A 19,925-nucleotide genomic window follows, 5' to 3' on the forward strand; every position below is an offset into this window, starting at 1 on the left:
TGAGTAAGGAAATAAGGAATCTTCTACTAATTTTAATCGCCGCTAGTTTTAGGCATGCACAATCCGGCCCGGCCCGCCGGTTAACCGCCGGTTCGGGCCCGCCGGTTCATGAACCGGAACCGGGCCCGGAACCGGCGGGTTGAACCGGCTGAAGGGTCGGGGGGTCATAAGGGCCGGTTCAGGTTCGGGCATAACTTGAACCGTGAACCGGCGGTTCAAAACCGGCGGTTCGGCGGTTCGAACCGCCGGTTCAAAGGGTCGAACGGCTAGGGTTCGTAGGGGTTCAAAGTAGGGATAGGTATGAACCGGCGGTTCGCCGGTTTTGGGCGAAAACCGCCAGTTTTGGAGGAAAACCGCCGGTTTGAACCGGCGGTTCCGACCGGTTTCCGCCGGTTCCGGAAGCTTTTCAGGCGTAGGGGGCTAGGTGAGGTCAGAAACCGGCGGTTTGTGTCGGAAAACCGTGGACCAACCCGCCGGTTTCGTGGAAAAACCGCCGGTTTTGAGGTTGAACCGGCGGTTCAGGCGGTAAACCGGCGGTTCGGCCGAAAATTTGAAAGTGAAATTTGAATTTTTTTTTTTATTTCTTCCAATTTTACTCCTATAAATACCTCACTTCTCCTTCATATTTCCTTACCCCATTCTTGTGTTAACAAGGATTTCATTCTCAATCTCCATTTCTCTATTCTCTCATCATTCTCTCTAATTGCGCAAGTTTAATTCTACACTTTCTACTCACTACTATATTTGTTGTGCTCATAATTTACCACTTCTTTTATACTTCATACATATTTTATTCCAAGTCCATATTACTTTTCATTTATCAATATATTCAATATGTCTTCTTCTCGTGGTGGATCGGGACGTGGTGATCGGGGCAAGGGAATAGCCCAAGATCAAAGCACTACGCGTCCCTCAAAATCTCGACGACCTAGTCGTCGAGATGTTATGGACGAGGTTTCCCGATTGGCAGCCGAACGCATGCAAGTAAGTAATGAAAAATTTGTTTTCCAATTCACATGCACAAAATTTCATTAATTTTTTTTTGCGTTCATACTTTTAACTTCTACGTACATAATATTTGTAGATGGAAGAAGATCATAGGACCGCCATGCTACTTGCTGAAATGCAACAAGGCGGGGGTAGGGGAGATGAGGAGTTCGACGTTACTATATCGTCGGACTCGGACAACAACGAGGATAGATTGCATTCTCGTATTCCTTCTAGCACCGGCGGAAATGAGGAGATGCCTCCCCCTGCACCCACTAACACGGCAAAACCTTTGAAATCGGACATTTTTATCAAACACTACAAGAAGGTGGCGGTGGTGATTCCAAGTCCTCACGATCCGAACTCTCAAGAAGAGACTTCAGACTTTCATGTTTATTGCAACTATTGCGATAAAGTGTACAAATGGTCCGCCGGTGGTGGATATGGCACCCTCCGTCGCCATTTAGTGGCAAAGCATCCGGTAGAATGCGGCACTGCCTCTACCCAAAGCCAACTAAACTTCCAACCCGCCGGCGCCGGCTCGGGTTCGTCAGGTGCGCCTCTATTTAAATATGATAAAAAGAATTTTGATGATACAATGACTAGATGGGCGGCTATGAAGCATATGCCCTTTAATGTTTTTGATGACAAAAGTTTTGAGGTTACTATGCAAAGTGGGTTGAATGTAGCAATCAAAAGAATAGGTCGAATGACCGTGCAACGATCTACCGTTCGGCAGTGCTTGGAGAAAAAGGTAGAATTATCACGTTATTTAGTTAACATGGGCCACATGGTGAACATTTGCTCAGATGTTTGGACGGATTGTTTTAACCGTCATTCATACATGGGTATTACGGTTCACTTTGTGGACAACAGTTGGACTTTGAACAAGCGTTTAATTGGTTTTAGAGAATTTGAAAGTCCACACACTACACCAGAAATTGCTTCTTTGATTATACAAGTGTTGAATGAGTTTTAGCTATGCAACAAGATATTTTCTATTGGTTTTGATAATGCAACTGCCAACACCGCAAGTATTGCCGATTTGATTGCGGCTTGTACACCGGTAATTGGAGGTAAGTATTTTCATCAAAGATGCATTTGCCATATTTTAAATTTATGTGTACAGGATGCGCTTGAATTATGGCAAAAGCATGTCTCTCCTATTAGAAATGCAGTTAGATTAATCCATCAAAAGCCAGCTATTGGCAAAGCATGGAAGAAATATTGCCATCAAAAGAATGTCAGGTACACGAATTTTACTATGGATGTGTCTCATAGATGGAATTCGACATATGATTGTCTGAATTCTACCTTGACACATAAAGATGCTTTATGTGATTTTTATAGAACTAACCCCTACCGTGATTTATATCTTTCGCATAGTTGTTGGGATAACAGTTTGGCTTTATTTAAATTGTTCAAATATTTCAAAAATGCTACTGTTGAATTGTCGGGTGTTTATTATTGCACTGCTGTTCGTGTTTTGGAGCATTGCATGTACATATCCCTTGGTTTTAAAACTTCAATGAAAAATGCTTCCTCTTCTCCCGAGTTAATGTGCGTTTTGTATTATATGATTGAAAAATGGCTCAAGTATTTCAGTGAGATTCCTAACGTGTTTTTGATTGCAAAGGTATTGGATCCAAAATGGAAATTAGCAGGTACCTCTAGAATTTTAGATTTTTATTATAACAATTTGAGTTCAATTGATCTTGGTCCCCTTCAAGCAATCCAATCTGATACCAGTGACGAATTTGGAGTCGACCTCTCAGAAACCTTTCAAATAAACCTCCCGGACCGGTCAGTTGTGCAACAAAACCTCGAGTATAACTTGCGCTCTCTCTACACCGAATATGAAACCAAGTATAACACCACTCACCAAGTCAGAAGACCCCCTCCTCCACAACATAACTATGGCTTTGCATTTCAAACCGATTATGATGACCCCGACGCGCAATCCCAACTAGCCGACCTATACAACTACAGCACCGGCGGAAGGTCCTCAGGTATGGTCAGTGAATTAGATTTATATTTTGAATCACTCTTTTCCTTTGGTGATGAAGGTCCTACTCCTCCCGCCCAAATCGACGTCCTCGATTGGTGGGGAACCCACGAGAAAGATTTTCCCATCCTTGCTTCAATGGCCAAGGAGATTTTTTCTGTTCCGGCTTCCACCGTCGCCCTCGAGTCCGCTTTTAGTGTTGGCTCGCGCGTTTTGGATGAATCAAGAAGTAAGCTCTCGGCGAAAAATATGGAAGCCGTGATGTTACTTGATGATTGGGCCAAAGCTGACGTCCGAGAACAAGAAAATGATTGGAATGATCGTCAAGAGGGATCACAAGATGAATTCACCGGGGATAAAGATTAGGCCAACCGTCAACCGCCGCCGGCCAAGCCAAATAGGTATGTAAGGTAAGAGAACTACGTGGACTTTGATTCCCTAATGCAAATGAGCAATTGGGATACGTAGGCACCTCAACTTAAATTTTTAATTTAAGTTGAGCTCAAGTCCTTTTTCTTTTATTTCTTTTTTTCCCCATTAATTCCTACTTTAAAAATATGCAAATACAATTGCATAATTGTATTTGTATATACTCTAGTCGATGAAGTATATTTCTCTATACGGCTTAATGAGGGAAACTTTTGACAATTCTACTATAATTGTTGATTGTTAGACGAAACTCAACATTTAAAGTTGAATTGCTAAAGGTGTCCTTAATTTAGTTATGTAGAAAGATCTTCTTCGCCGGTTAAGAGTATATATATAATACACTTATACGTTTAAGAACTTCAACGTCGTTTCTTGTCATTTGTAATTAGTTCTTCACTAGTAGTCTCATTTGTATTTAAATTTTGTTTAAGACTTCAAGACCGCCATATGTTTTCAATTTGTAATTGTTGTAACTTGTAACGTGTAATTTGTAAATATGCAATTTCAATAAAATTGCAACTTTAGCCGTATTTTTTTCAATTTTATTTACTCACATTGCATACAAAAGCAAACTTGAAAAGTGTAATGTAATTTGATTAAAATTGAAAAGTTGAAAAATGCAAAAAAATAAAAATAAAAAAAATCGTCAACCCGCCGGTTCGCGCCCGGAACCGGCGGTTCGAGCCGAAAACCGCCGGTTTTGAACCGGCGCGTAACCCGCCGGTTTTTTGAACCTGAACCGGAACCGCCGGGAGCTAGGCGGGCCGGTTCAGGTTCGCGAATTTTCCGACCCTTGACCCGCCAGTTCGGGCCCGGAACCGGCGGGTTCCGACCCTTGTGCAAGCCTACCGCTAGTTTGGAGGAAACGAGGAATCCATAATTGTATATCAGATGATTATAACTATTTATTTCCTTTTTAAAGCATGTTGCGGAAAAGCATAATAACACAGTAATATTGCGAAATTAAGAAAATAAAATCACTTGTTTGAAAGAATGAGCACCAAAAAATGGCTTCATAATCGAATTACAAAAAAATGTATATTATATATCACGTCTACGAGAAATTGATTACAAATTTTCCATAGTATTAAGATACTAGTATTAATCAATTCGATGCACCAAAAATAAGCAAATTTGTCCATGAATTTATTAATTAGTTCATCGTGGGACCAAAGCTGAGAATTTAAAAATATAGTAGTATGAATTAGTTTAAGGAGCGAAACATATAAAATATTTCGCCAAATTTAGAATGTTAGAGATCGAAATTTTTTAGCTAGATATAATTACAATCCGATTAGTACTATACCTGATTAATGCACAATTCAAATAGAGGTGGCCCAGTGAATTAGACCTTAGTGCAAGTGTGCCTTATTGTTCCATCTTATTTAACGCTCAATTCAACACTAAATTAGTTATTTTTATAATATAAACAACTATAAAAAATATCTTTAATTTTATATTTAATACATATACAATATTATATTTTTATTAACATAATAATACATAAATAAATTAAAAAATGCAAATAAGTACATTATTTTGAAACATGTTTTAATTTTTTTAAAAATATACTTTTTGTTTTTACTTATACAAGTCTCAAATTATTATTTAATCAGTTTCAGTTGAAACATATATCTAAAAATTATCAAAACTAAATGTTTTACCTCCTATAAATATGACTATTTCATTACTCTTATTATATATTGGATTGATCACAATGTTAATTTTATCGGTAGCACCTCGATTAGCCTGTCAGGCTAACACAAAATCCAAACATTTAGGATTGACGTTGAATATTTATAATCCAATAAAATTATGACCTAATTAATTAGTGTGAACCCGATTAACCCATAACTCGAATAAAATTGATCTAAAATTTACTAACCTGACCCGATTGACATCTGATCTTATTGTGTACTATAAATTTAAATTCAGTATCCTCTATAGAGTGATTCACATTTAATAAAAAAAACAAAAACAAGCGTGCTCGTAATTGCAAATATACATAGGCAGGGATAATATATATATATATATATATATATATATATATATATGTGTGTGTGTGTGTGTGTGTTTGTGTCGATTAGTCAAAGCTGCAGATTCCAAATTGTTATGCGAAATAATAATGGCAGATAATGAGACCTCTTTTAATGGCTTTGTTCAAAAGCAGATAAAAGTTGCAATCAAAACAGCTATATGTAAGGTGACTGATGAATAATAAAGCAAAATAGTTTGCTATTTCATTGAGAGAATATTACTTTGCAATTCTCCCTTTTTCACTCCCATAATTAAACAGTGTCTATGCAAATATATGCTGTCTGCTTTTCGTCCCGACATCATATTCAATATGTGCAACCACTGTTTATAGGAATGTTGTATTACATAAGTTCTCACTAATTTACTACTATGTCATAACCACCTCAAATAATTCAACATTAATTTCCATGTACCTATCATATGATACAACGAATTTGGAATTGCAATTTTGTGAAATCGGATTTGAAGTTATATTATTCTAGTTCAATTATAATTAAATTCGTTATTTGGTAATATTACGTCTAGAAAATTACATTCTTATTTTAATTACTTTGTTTAGTAAGTCAAAAAATGAATAACTTTTAATTAAATAATTTATATACCTATATAGTATAATTATTTCTTCATTGTTATTGTATATGATCTCAATTGTGTGGGTCGTGTGTATGCAATGTTCATGTTTTACGTATATCTTGTGTGCAGTGTCATACGGTGTGTGTATTTGCGTGTACGTTTTGTATGTGTGTTGTGTACAATGTGTTTTGTGTGCTTCGGTTACCATGACTCATTATTATATGATTATCTATATAGGATTAAGTTGTGAGATTATTTTAATTGGAAATGGTGGCTATAACTAATTATCATAAGACTATTAATCTAAATAGGATTTAGTCGTGAAATTCAATTTTATGAACCAAACATGATATATATATTCAATTTTATATAAGAAATATAGTTCTATTATCAATATGCCAATAACCTTAAAAGAAGGGATGAAGGCCGAGGCACAATTAAGGAGTAGTAGTTGCTCGTGGCACATGAAATTCTGTTTGGACATATTGATTTACGTGGACCCTTCTTGTCTCTTCATTACATAAATTAACGTCTCAATTAATAAGCCTTACCTACACCCACACACCACACCTAGACCAAAATTGTGTCACATTTTTCATCACAAACTCACACCTAACATTCGTACCTCACTCTCTTAATCTCTCCGTTCCTATATAGCCGAGTCATATCTTTTTAATTAACTCACTATAGTTGAATTATGTTTTTTATAAAAACAACACATCTCATCACTTTTATTTTATTTTATTTTATTCTATTTTATTTTCTTTTAATCCTCCTACCCTAAAAAATGTCTCTAGAAGAATGGAAGGAGTACCATACTTTTTTCTATTTAATAATTCTGCTCTTCTAGTATATATATTGGACTTTTTTTAAAATTTGGTTTTGGTTATACCGTCCTAAACTATAAGTTGATGGTTACTAAATAAATATAAAGTGATGCACATAAATATGAGTAGTAGTGTGTATTGGGTGTAAACAGCAAAAAAGAAAAAGGAAATCTTATCTTCCCATTTGCATAGTGGTAGATTGCGTTACGATTATATCTCAAATGTAAGCATCACATTTGATTTGCCTCCCTATACGCAGCATATGGGCTCCCACTTGTCTCCACAAACTAGTCAAATTTACTTTTTTATTCCACATATATTGCGCATTTTACATCACAATTGCTCATCATATTTTTGCTTATTATCTTCCTTTTCTAACTTTTGATGTATAATGCGGTTATAAAGTTTGTAATTTTTGAAAATAAGCTTCTAAAGGTAGTATAAGATATTCCAATTTAAAAATTTAATATCATTGATCCTATGATTTTTTTATAATTTAATAAACAACAATCAATAATTATAATTTCATGATTCGTAAGATCGTCCAAGATAAGTTGTTAATTACTAAAGAACAAAGGATGATGATGCACGAAGAGATGCTTGCAATGCATCATAAGAAATGACTAGAATGTAATATAGCAATTTAAAGTACTATATATTTGTAGATTTTTAATTGGCTTGTTTAGGAATTTTAGTTATATATTTTCAATTCTAGGAATTTTAATGAATGTAACTTCTAGGATTTTTTTTATAAATAACAAAATGAAATGAATGTATAAAATTGATGATAGATGGATGATGATGATGATTAAAAATGGTCCATATAATTATTAATAAAAATAAAACATACATCTTGAAAGGACTCGGTTTAGGATTTAACTAGCTAACTAGTTCGGAGACTGGTTTTTTTATTTCACTTCCACTCTCAAGGGAATTTATTAATTAGGCAGAACTCATAAGCAATCTTGGAAAGCACTTGTAGCTCAGTAGAAGAGCTTAAACCTCAGAAAAGAGGTAGACTCGCAGGGAATAGAACGTTCATCCATTGCTTCTCGTACGACACCAGATGGTCCCATCCGATTTGTTCCAACAGCGAAAGCTTCAGGTCATAAAACTTCTTCTTAGGAGGCTGGCCATCCTCTTGGATCATGTCACTTAGAACCTGGATTGTTCAATCAGATCAATGTTATCGTGCAACAATAGCTAATAGTAGTTCATGAAATTTATTGTTCACAAACTGAAATCGTGAATTAGAAACCAATATTCCAACTCAGGTAAAAAAATTTCCACAGTTGATCATTAGTCAAACTGCACAAGGAATAAATTTGAGATAATATTTATCTAGTAAAGAATACAGTTGAATGACAATTATGATCAGTTACCTTTCGTAAATTTATATAGGATGTTTAGGGATTAGTTTACTTATTCATGCAACTGCATATTCATTCCACCTAGACCAACTTACATTCTTAAAAAATACCTTGAAAACCCCATGTAATAAAGATACCTTTAGTTTACGTCTCTCACGTATGATATAAAGGGTTCCGTATCGAGTGGATTTCACATGTACCCATTTTTGGAGTTCTTTGAAATTCTCCTCAAACAGATCCAACTTACTGCTGGAGTCTGTTGCAGCTTTAGCATCATTCTCCGTCTCCACAACTTTCTCACCCTGCTATCATTGCAGAATATATCAAACTGTGGTTCAGAGGAAATCTTGTCCCATGCATGTACTACCTTTTGGTTTATTTAATAAAACTTCAGTTAGTAGGTGAGACAAATGCTCAAATTCATGCATACTGAACTCTGGGGTTAAGGTTCGACTGCTAGCAGATGAATGTCTATTATACGGTTATAATATTTAAAGCATGTACCTTTGCTGATTCAATCTCTGCTAAAGCCAAGCCTTTCTGATACAAGGCCTCTGCTAATTGGTCGCGGTTCGTTTCCATTTTCTTCTTTGTTTTCTAGGTTATCGAGCACATTAACATAAAAAAAATTGGTCTTACATGACATTAAAAAGAAAAAAATGAAAATTGAGGAGGAAAAACAAGAATCAGATGGAATATTAAATGCTCACTTCTGCACCATTAGATATCTTGCCAACTCTTCTGCATCAATGCTTTCAATAACTTCATTTGCAGCAGCTATAATCTGCATAAAATACAGTAGTTACAAAAATGCAGCCAGATATTGATAATCTTCATATCATTTTAACTATCTTTATTAACATGGTGCATAGGAAACCAGATTTACGCTATCATCCGATAGTAACTCAGAGGATGTACTTCAATAATTTTCATAATTTTTGTCAAGGGTTATGAGAAAGAGTATGTAGCTGGAAAATGATTGGCCTTACCTCTTCATAATGGTGAATTTTGTCTTGAAAGTTGTTCTGAGATACTAATACATCCAACAATTTAGCAAGCAACGGTGTGTACCAACAGGTAATAAATGATTAGATATTTTATGAAAACCCTGGATCTCTGGAAAGTAAGAAATATAGCATATGATAAGCTTATTGTATGACATTGGATTCTAAGATGATAATTTTTCGATTTTATTCCAAACCACCAGGAAACAAATTGAGAACATTGTAGATCTATATAATCGGTTTATGTTGTGCTCATAAACCCTTGTTGATTGACTACTTGCAAGTACATGAGAGGAGATCGTCACATATTCAGATCTCCAATTCAATCCTTTCAGTGCCAATATACCTATTATTATAACAGAGTCTATGTTTTACACAATTGGGGTCTGTCTATTTTACACGTACTCAATGCAAGGGGCAATATCGTAATATATTGACTAGGCCACAACTGCACTACTCAGGAAAAGCTCTGAAAACATAATGTTTAGATATAAAGAAATGATATAGGGTAGAAATAAGGTGAGTGCCTAATTATAGGTAGAAAATAGGAAAGATGGTTTATTTTACGCTAAGGTGGTGAAATAGTGTTGGTATCATAATAGCACCATCATCTATTCTCAAGCCTCAAGAAGGACCTTTATTGATACTATGCAAAGGAGAAGATTCCAGTAGGAGAAAACTGATTGAGAATGAATAGCTTTAGCTTGGTTGACACTCAGAACGTTCCTCATCAGTAGTTAGTTTTAGGTTGGAGAGGACCTTATTAAGACACACAACTTCCATTATAATGAAGATAATTAAACTTTTTCAGTGTAATAGTAACTAGAAAGCCACATCAAAACTATTAGCACTCAACGTGAAAACCTTACATTCTCTTCCTCTTCTTACCATGGAAATTGTAAGACTTCTTTTTCAGTGTTCATTCTCTCTGTTGCTATATATAAGTATGTATTCATTTCCTAAGAATTTTTTGTTGGAAATATTGCAGCCTTTACACGGGCAAACTCTTGCTATTACAAAAGAACAATAAACTAGAAGGTAAATAGAACGAAGTAAATATAATAAAAGGAACAAGATGCAAACTATAGTCTTCTTCAAGTCCAGTCGAGGTATCCATCTCTCCGCAAGACGAGATACGCCCGGCTAGTGCTCACGGATTGGCACAACGTCCCCAAAAATGAAACGACTTTCCTCCTACCGAGTTGAAACACCTCAAACTCGTAGGCTCTGGCGAACTTGAATTGGAGGCGAGAACCGAGCAATGCAATGCTCCTAATGCGAACTAGAATACTTGAGCTAGAGAGAAGAGAGAATGATTTATTGGTGGTATCCTCTCTACAACTCTATGCCTTATATAGGCACAAAAGAGGACATGGAAGGTCTTGATAATAATTCACCATTAAGCAAACCATTATGCAAAATGTGGTTAAAAAAGATTGAAAGCCAAAGGATTGGCCACATCAAAAGTTTCCTCACGTTACACGTTTCTTACATTTTTATTTTGAATGCCATAACATGAAGACGCACAATAGTGATTTAAACAGTATTTAAACAGTATTCCAATAAAAATAATACAACCCAGATTTTTGAATAGTAAGCTCATTTGTTGCTATAAGACAGTGTGTAAACATACCTCTTCTTCCAACTGTTCGGATACACTCTTACTACAGCCTGGAGAAGAGCCTTGTCCTTTGTCCTCATTAACCTGATGAAAACGAAATATGCACTATGTCAACTATAAGCTGGGCTAGCATACTGATAAACCGATACAGCTGAAGCACCCTGCAGGAATACGACAAAATGAGCACTAAGAATATAGTTCCCCACTTTCTGTAAAGAAGAGATGACAATAGATAATTCAAAACTGGATAATGTAAAGATGCAAAACCTTAGGAAGCTTTTCCTTCGCTGGAGGGCCCACATAAAATGCTTCTTTTGTTCTATCATCAGCAATATACAATAACATAATTGGTCTTTATGAAAAACCATAAGGAAAAAAGATAGTGGAATATCTAAATATAATATCACATACCCAGGAATTAAGACTGAAGAACTAAAATTGGAGTCAGTTACCCGTCACTGGTCCATCAGGTAGTGAATAAAAGCTCAAGTGAATCGCTTCCTACAATAGAAAATTGAATGAGTTTGAGATAAAAGTTTGTCACCAAACTTTAAGAGGGCGTTTGGCTGAGCTTATAAGCTCTTGAAAAGTGTTTGTAAAAATAAGCTCCAAAATAGTAGCTTATAGGTTTTAAAATAAGCTCCAAAGCTTATAAAATCCCTAAAAATAAGTTCCTCCATCCCAACTCAATTTTTCATAAGAATTCAGGAATGATCTTTTTACATAAATAACTCTACTGTGGTTCGTAGCTTCCAATATATACACTTCCATTTTCATCTATCTTTAACTTTATCTCTCTAACTCACAATTCTTTCTCTAGTTCGCAAGCTCAAATATCAAAACTTTCACAACTAATAACCTCTTAAGACAATACATTTATAAGCTCTTGAAACATCCAAACACCCCCTAAGGCATTCTGAAGGATAAAGGTTGTTTAAATTTTGTTTCACTTCCCCATGAGATGGGATCATTCTAACATGCTGGGCGGCTCAGTAATTTGGTTTCTTTATGAAGGTGAAATAACCTTTTCATCCAAGTTTTTCTCAATGAATAAGACCAACTGCTTCATCTTCTCCAAGTACTGCACGTTCTCATGCCTGAAAAAAATGAAAAAATGACTATCTTTTCTTATTTGGTGGAGTATATTTCTTATAGTTTCTCTTTTACATTTTCTTATAATAGACCAATATTGTAAGAATATAAAATTCTATATTTTATATCTGTAGTTTTTTTTATATCATTAATCCTTTAGTTAGTTTTCTTCCATCACCCATCTTTTTCTAACAGCCCTAACCCCAAATAATACAAATATTTTCGGTAACGCAAATATAAAAAATTACTATCAAATTTTAATTGAAGTTTTGGCTCCCCTAAAGTTAAAATCCTCACTTGATAGGAGTAGATGAAACTTATATATTCTATCTCCATTCAAGAATAAATGTCTCATTTGCTTTTTTACTATTTTTAATAATAGCATTCACATTCTACTAATTTATTTTTTTTCATTCACTTTCCATTGTATATTTTTAAAATTCATGCTAAGTCAGCCTATTATTCGTAAACAAATTGAGTAGTTTCAATTCGCTATTTATATCTATGTGAGATATTGTTATATTCCATATTTGTATTTTAATTGCTTATATTTTTATTTCACTTGCATGTTGCCAAAACCTTTTGCTTTGTAATTTTTTATTAGTTTCACTTTCAGTAACAAAGTAAGCCATGTCGAGGAAAATGAAGTTTACAAATTGAGTGAGTGCTAATGCTGTTTTCCAATTGATCAGTATGGAATATTTTGGAGAAGGGAAAGATGAGCATTAGAATTTAGAACAGCAAAAAGAAATCAATTTGTATATAGCCGCTCGTGTTTTCATCTCTCTTTCTTTTCTTCTTCTTCTTTCCTATTTACATCCGCTTTCTCTCTCAAAAAGGTTTCGCTTATTCCTCTGTATCTTTACAGATATACACATTTTATTTTTCTATATAAACGCACACTCTGTCATACATAAAAAGGCGTAATTTGTTTGCGACATCGTTTATTCGGCAATCGGTCGCCTCAGATCTCTCCGTTCAGTGGTGAGTTCTGCCTATCTCCTCTCAGATCATCAGCACGCTAACCCTACAACTCATTTTTGTGCATTCGTTTTCTGTTTTCCTTTTGCCATTGCTTGTTTTCTCAACAATTGGGCGGTGGCGAATTCAATCAAATCCGATGCCGGTTCTCTTGGCTCATTATATTATCTTAATTTTCGATCATAATGTTTGAATCTCAATATATGGTTAGAAAATTTTGCTTGCGAATCAGTTTGAACTCAAGTATGAGTTTCTTCAGATTGAACTGGATCCTTTGTGGTGAGAATGAGGTTTTTCACAATTCATATTTCCAGTATTTATCTACAGTATGAACGTCCTCTTGTTTAGTGCTGCTAAGTTTATTGTGTATAGGCAGTGCTATTCTGCCGATGTTAGGCACGGTAGTAAATGATCAAATGCTTATGTGTGTGACTGTTAGATGCATAAGTAGTAGGCCATATGCTGCTCGCTGAGTAAGCAATTGGAGATTTTTGCTCACAGATTAGTTTTATGTTATGGATAGAGCTGGTAACAACGGTTAAGGACGGCTTGATCTGATTTGCATGAGATGGTTTATTTTTCATTTTAACGTGCAACTTTACTAGCTTATTTAGTTGCTTTATAGAAGTAAGTATTCATAAACAGTTTTTGTAAGTCACAATTATTCTGTAAAATGTATAGATTACTTCTTAAGGATAACTAGATGTGATTCTCGGTGGTTCTCATTCTTAACATTTGAAATGAATTTAATAGGCGGATACAATTGTGTGTTAGCATGCTAAATACAATTAAATGTTGGACGTAGCCTTTTTTTTGTCTAAGTTCACTACATATTTAAAGTAGCTTTTACTATGTCCCTATATTCGTTTTCAGCAGGTGGTTTAATCAAGTTTGTTCATCCATTAATGAGAAAAGAATCATACCTAAATGATTCTTATCTTTATAGTAAATGCTATAGGACCTTCTTGATATACACTGCTTCCGCCTATTTATTTAATGAATCTTATGCAGTTTTGAATGAGATTTATCTCTTTTATTGTCTGCCTGAGTTTTATAGTTATTTGACATTTTCAATCAATGTATGGTCACATATATCATTAAATTGTGCAGTGTTTCTGAATTAGATAATCGCAATTGAAACCTAGATGCCTGCTGCAAAGCTCTGCTCAAGTGGAACTCTCAATGCAATGAAATCAGAAGTAAGGAATGATTCCCTAGATACCTTCATCAGACAAGCTATAGGAAAGGAGCCTCTTCTCCCTTTCCCAAGGACTGTGGATAGTTCAGTGCCGTGGATTCAATTGTTTCAGGCCTTAGATCAACCAGGTATAAATATAGTTTAACTTTGTTGAATTTGGTTGTGCATACACGAAGAAAAATACCTATATGGTGAGGTTATAGATTGGGGTATGTGATCCTATATCCATGATTTAAGGCATAAAAATTTAATACATACAAATGTGATACAATTGTTTGCAACTGTATGGAACATTATATTTTTCTTTCTTAACATTTATAGTGTGTTTATATAGACTATTAGACTGAGAGAAATAAAATCAGTTCTAGCTCTTCTTCTATCCTGTACTGTACTGCATAATTGACTGTTTTCCGATTTCCGAATGCCCCGTACTCTATGGCCCATATAAATAGCAAATTAGGATTATTCGCCTAACTGATGGCGCCTAATTTCTTTCCTCAAGAATTAAGGCTTCACCTCTACTCTTACGATCTAGTAATTGTCCTCTGCACCTGATCAGTTATACAATTCATTGACAAAAGCTAAATCAGATTTGCAGAAGCCAAAACATTTTCCCTAAAAGACCTTATTTGCAAGTAGATATATTGCTTCTATTTTACTTTGGTGCATTTCTTGTGTAGTTTTTTCTTTATTTTCTTTGCATTTGGTTGTTGCTTCATTAGTTTGACAATGCTAGGGCCTAGGTATAATATAATCTCCCAAATTTAACATATACTCACCCAGTTCTCCAAGATTTGACATATACTCACCCAGTGGCTGCTGGGTTTTGGCACATGTCAAACACCAAAAGCACTAGATCTTGGAGTTTTTGCAAATGAGAATGTTTGGTAGTTTCTGGATATGAACTCTAATTTGGTTTTTATTGTTGTTTCTTCTTTTACTTGTAGATCTCCCTGGTTGGCCCTTGCTGACCCCTGCGAAAGTTCAGATGCAAAGGTGCAAGAAGTGTTCCCGGGAGTTCTGTTCTCCTATAAACTACAGAAGACATATTCGGGTGCACCGCCGCTCCTTAAATATCAACAAGGTTGTCAAACTTTTCCTGAGCACCTTAAAAAGCACACATGAATTGATGGCCTTCTCTTTTTAAGATGCATTAAATTCAATGCATATGATACATTATCTGTTGGTTGCTGGTATCTCCAAGAATATCACCAACATTCTGTTGAGTCACATTCTATACTATTTGTAATGCTTGTCTTAATATTGTGTAGGAATGTCACAAAAGTAGGGATTTGTTAGCTGTATTTTGGGATAAGGTAATTAATTTCTTGTTTGCATTCCTTTATTGCTTATCCTTCTATATTTGAAAAAATCACTCTTGCTCTGTACAGTTGTCATTGGAGCAGACTAAGGAGTTAGTGTCATTTAATGACATAATTCTTAAGGTAGTCATGCTCTCCCTTTATATCTCTATATAATTTGTTTGTTAGGATATACTCCCTCCGTCCCATTCAAAGTGAAATATTTCTTTTCCGGCAAGGGATTTTATGCAATGTGATATGGTGTGTTAAGTTGAGAGAATAAAGTATGAGAGAGAATACAGTAGAGAGAGTGGTGTTTCCATTTTCAGAAATGTGTCACTTTGTGTGGGACGGAGGGAGTATGTTTTATGCAAAACTTACTTTAGTAATCTGTGCAAATTAACATGAGTATCAGTTAAGCTAATTTTTATGCCATCATTGATGGATGCTGAGTGTGGATACTTATTGCACAGATGACCAGTATTGTCCATGAAGCCTTAAAATTTTGATTCTGTTTCTTAAATATCATGAGCTCCTATTTCAATGTAGTTGAAATTTGTCTTTATTATTTCGTAATTTTTGACATCTTTCCAATTGATTCTGAAATAATTTTTTAAGTGGAACTTGTGGTTCTGCTCATGCATATTTGAAAAGTTGATGTAAGCTCCTGAAATATAAAGATGTGGATACATACTGCTTATTCTTAAATTCCTTCCCCTTTCTCATTTATTGAACTCAGATTTGTTTCTAACTATTAATATTGCTTGAACACCGTTCTAATTCATATCCTTCTGAAAGGAGATTTGGTCTCCTTGAATTTTGCAGTTGCAATCTGTTCTTTTCGTTGTGGTTTATATTAGTCTTTCGCAACTTATCCGTAATATGTTACTGTGAGTTTTATTCAGTATATATGTTCTTTTCCGGTAAAAGAACAATTTATGGTAAACTGTGTTATAACTATTTAGTTATAATATTTGCTTTTTTGTGCACAAAATATTGAACTCCCAGTTAATTAGGTGCAAAATCTTATTTATCATTTTTGTTTGAGTATCTTCTTGCATTCTTTCATTTCCTCCAGTATCACATTTACATTTTCTTTGGTTTTCAATTAACCTTTCAGGATATTCCTGGATCATCGGTAGTTAAAGCTCTGGCCTCCTCTCTCCGAAGACCGGGGGTTTGGACTCTTCCGCAGGCTTATGTGAAGGCTGGTGCTACACTGCTGGTGAGGAAGCTTCATTTATATTCTTGCCTTAGTGCTCTTTGTATAGTTTCTGCCACATGCAATGTCTGTTTCACAAAATTCTTCCTTCATCCCAGGATATCATCCAAGCTAAGCCTTCCAGATTACCAATATCCTCACAAGAACTGTTTAGCATCCTTGATGATGCCAGCGAGAATACATTTCTGTGTGCCGGTACAGCTGAGTCTGTGCAGAAGTATGTTTTTGATGGTGAAACTGATAAAAATAGCCTCGAGTTGAAGAACCTAGTAGCACTTACTAGCTTCCTCTTTGAGCAACAACTGGTACTTGCTCTTATATTTTCTCTAGTTTTCACCTATGCAGTTACTAGCGAAGAATGCCCCCTCTTTTGTTGAAAAGTAACCATGCAGCTCTCCATAATTTCAGTTGGGTGTGACTGAAAAGGACAATATGTTATTCACCTTTTGTTATCATACCACATTTATTAACCTAACCTTATGTAGCTTCAACCAAATTCTTTTTCTTCACATTGGAGGAAATGGTGTTTCAGTAAACAAGGAAGAACATTTGATCTCTGTTATATATCCTCCCCCCTTATCTTTGCCTTAGTTGTCATGGCATCAAGGTAACTTGACTATGCAGTATACTACAGGTTGAGTCATTATGCTTTTGTAACCAGGTCAAGGCATGGGTCGCTGACAAAGATGCAGAGGCTTTGAGATGTCAGAAGCTACTTGTGGAGGAGGAGGAAGCTGAACAGAAAAGGTAGATTCCATTTCTTGACTCATACACAATATTTATGTGTAGGTGTAATTTAGTCTTGCATGGTTGATTTGCCAAAAGAGGGCAGTACTGTGAATGCTTGCTTATGTTATAAATTGTCAGTGTCACACAGCTTTAGTGAGATATATGGTTACTGTATTTGTGTGAAACTATTCCTGAAGTGTTTAGAGTTGAGAGGTGCATACACTGATAAAAAGTTCATGCAGAATTTGGGTTTAAAGGAATTGGGCAACTATAAGTGGATTGGGTTGCAGGTACTAGAACAAAATGCTTCTAACACTATTTACTTTGATTTGAAATGATATTAGGCAAGTAGTGATTCTGGAGAGGAAGAAACAGAAAAAGCTTCGTCAAAAGCAACAGAAGATCAAGGAACAATACTATGGGTGCAGCAGAGATTTGGATGTCTATGTTGATGCTGTAGATAGGCCTACTTTAGCCGAAGCATCTGATCTGTCATCCCCATCCGACCCAAACTCAAACTCAAAAGAGGTGCCTACAACCTCAGACTCTGTTCAACCCCAAAACAAAGAGCCCGATGAAGATATAGGAGCACAGTTTGATGCTAGAAGTGAACATAAGATACATGGGGACTCTCCAGCTGTCGAGCTCCAGATGGTCGTTGCAAATGGTCTTCGGCATGTAGCCACCAACTGCTTGCAAGCTCTAAAGTCACAAAGGGGAAGCCGGTATGGTCCCCATGCAAACTTGAATCTTCGAACATTGAATCCTGAACTTATGCACAAGTTTGGTCCATCCAAAGACAGAAGTCTACATAATGGAAACAAAGTCTGGACCAAGAAGCTCAAAACTAACAATGATGGGGAGAACCCAAGGTCCCCTTTGCAAGAAGTGAGCAGTCACCATATAGAACAAAATAACGGTGAGGTGATTATTGGTTCTATATCTGTCACACTGAAAAGTTACTTTGATCAGCAGCAAGCAAGTCATCCAAATGAAAGACAAGATACTTGTGGCACAGAGCACGCTGTGCTTAAGAAGAAAACCGCTTCAGAAAAGCCTGCGAAATCTAATTCTCTTCAGTCCGGTACTAACCGAGTGGCTACAAGACTTTGGAGGCCTGTTAGCCGTGGTGAATCAAAGAACGTGCCACCTGTTAGTAGAAGCAACGCAGATCCCGACGATAATGCTACATTGAGTAAGGTTCATGACCATACTTCCTCCAGTGAAAGATCCGGGCAGTCACAGTCCTTGGACAGTGATGGTTGTCATAATGGGAAGCAATCTCATGTCGTCTCAGTTGAAAATGCTCAACCAGGATTGGTGCCCTTCTCCATTGAAGCTGCAAAAGAGTTTTTTGCCAGGAGTATGCCTAGTTTTACCTTTATCCACTTACCACTTATGTGTTTGAGTTTTAGCTCTATTGCCTTGCAATGAGCCTTATAAACCTCAAATTGTTGCAGGATGGAAAGACGCTATCTCTGGAGACCATGTAAAATTAGTGCTCTCATCAGAGCACAAACATCATGGATGCTCTGACATTCAGCATGCATCGGATCCTCCTAGAAGCAATGCTCCTAACCATGATGAGAACCAGTTTAGCAGAACCGTTCAAGTTGCTATAAAGCCGGAGAAGAGTGTGAAATTCAAATACATACCGAAACAAAAGCTATCGCGTAGGTAAATTTGATCATTTCCGATTGTTTTTAGTTTAGGACATTGCTCTCTGTTTCCGAGCAGAGGTTCCAGTTTTACAGTGGTCTTCTGTCGGACAACTGAAGGAAATTTTCTTGAGGAATTTGATATTTGATTTTTGAGCAGTTGTGAGGAGTGGTAGATTGTTTAGGGTTGAGGCTGGATCTTGAACTTTTGCTGCATTTGTAAAGTAGGGGTTTTTAGTTGTCCATTAGGTATTCTCTCTGTGAATTACAAGCTTTTTGGGGAGTATGTGGTGTTGGCGGACTTGTTCAAATGTATGAATGATGGCCAAATTTTAGCTGAAAATTATAGTGGTACTAGTTTCTAGTTATTAAGAATTGAACATTCACAAATACTAGTACTATTTCTGACTTTGTGCAATGCTATGTGACGATCAATGTTGATTAGCAATTAATAAACCAGTATCTAGCATATAGTCTCTTGAATTAGAGGAGAGGCTAGTGGTTTAAGTAAAATTTGTAACAATATTTCACTAATAAACCAGTATCTAGCATATATAGTCTATTGAATTAGAGGAGAGGCTAGTGGTTTAAGTAAATTTTTTAACAATATTTCAGTTTGTTTTAGAGGGTCTATGATTATTTAGGTATTCACACCATCCACTTTATTCAGTCCATAAAATTCAGGAGAATGTTGAACTATACGGATATTATTATATTAATACAAACTCTGGGAATCAATTGATTTTCCATACTATACTAGCTAGTATTATCCTATTGAACAAAATGACTTTTTTTTTCATTTATGTTTATTATTCATTATATGGATGAGAGATATGAATCATCCATATCAGAAATTGCTCAACTAGTGCCGCGTATACCTCAATTTTTGCC

General features: G+C 35.8%; 2 protein-coding genes across 7 annotated transcripts; one reads left to right on the forward strand and one right to left on the reverse strand.

Moving 5' to 3' along the window:
• Positions 1-7,697: 7,697 nt before the first annotated feature.
• LOC121751440 (tripeptidyl-peptidase 2-like) lies at positions 7,698-11,008 on the reverse strand. 3 transcript variants are annotated; one of them, XM_042146188.1, is made up of 6 exons: positions 10,866-11,008; positions 9,218-9,261; positions 8,939-9,012; positions 8,733-8,825; positions 8,366-8,530; positions 7,698-8,020 (listed from the first exon to the last, which is right to left on the reverse strand). In XM_042146188.1, the coding sequence occupies exons 4-6, from the start codon at positions 8,808-8,810 to the stop codon at positions 7,862-7,864; spliced, it is 402 nt and encodes a 133-aa protein (XP_042002122.1). In that variant the 5' UTR covers positions 8,811-8,825; positions 8,939-9,012; positions 9,218-9,261; positions 10,866-11,008; the 3' UTR covers positions 7,698-7,861. The 3 variants fall into 3 exon arrangements, with proteins under 3 accessions (XP_042002122.1, XP_042002124.1, XP_042002123.1); XM_042146190.1 differs by having other exon boundaries at positions 9,218-9,344; XM_042146189.1 differs by lacking the exon at positions 10,866-11,008 and having other exon boundaries at positions 9,218-9,980.
• Positions 11,009-12,646: 1,638 nt separating this feature from the next.
• On the forward strand, positions 12,647-19,377 carry LOC121750430. Of its 4 annotated transcripts, none has more exons than XM_042144966.1 (10): positions 12,647-12,929; positions 14,037-14,252; positions 15,072-15,208; positions 15,396-15,440; positions 15,516-15,569; positions 16,546-16,650; positions 16,746-16,952; positions 17,282-17,394; positions 17,721-18,739; positions 18,837-19,377. In XM_042144966.1, the coding sequence occupies exons 2-10, from the start codon at positions 14,072-14,074 to the stop codon at positions 19,055-19,057; spliced, it is 2,082 nt and encodes a 693-aa protein (XP_042000900.1). In that variant the 5' UTR covers positions 12,647-12,929; positions 14,037-14,071; the 3' UTR covers positions 19,058-19,377. The 4 variants fall into 4 exon arrangements, with proteins under 4 accessions (XP_042000900.1, XP_042000903.1, XP_042000901.1 ...); XM_042144969.1 differs by having other exon boundaries at positions 17,309-17,394; XM_042144967.1 differs by having other exon boundaries at positions 14,051-14,252.
• The last annotated feature ends 548 nt before the right edge of the window (positions 19,378-19,925 follow it).

The sequence above is a fragment of the Salvia splendens genome, chromosome 10 (assembly GCF_004379255.2).
Source record: "Salvia splendens isolate huo1 chromosome 10, SspV2, whole genome shotgun sequence".
Lineage (NCBI taxonomy): Eukaryota > Viridiplantae > Streptophyta > Magnoliopsida > Lamiales > Lamiaceae > Salvia > Salvia splendens.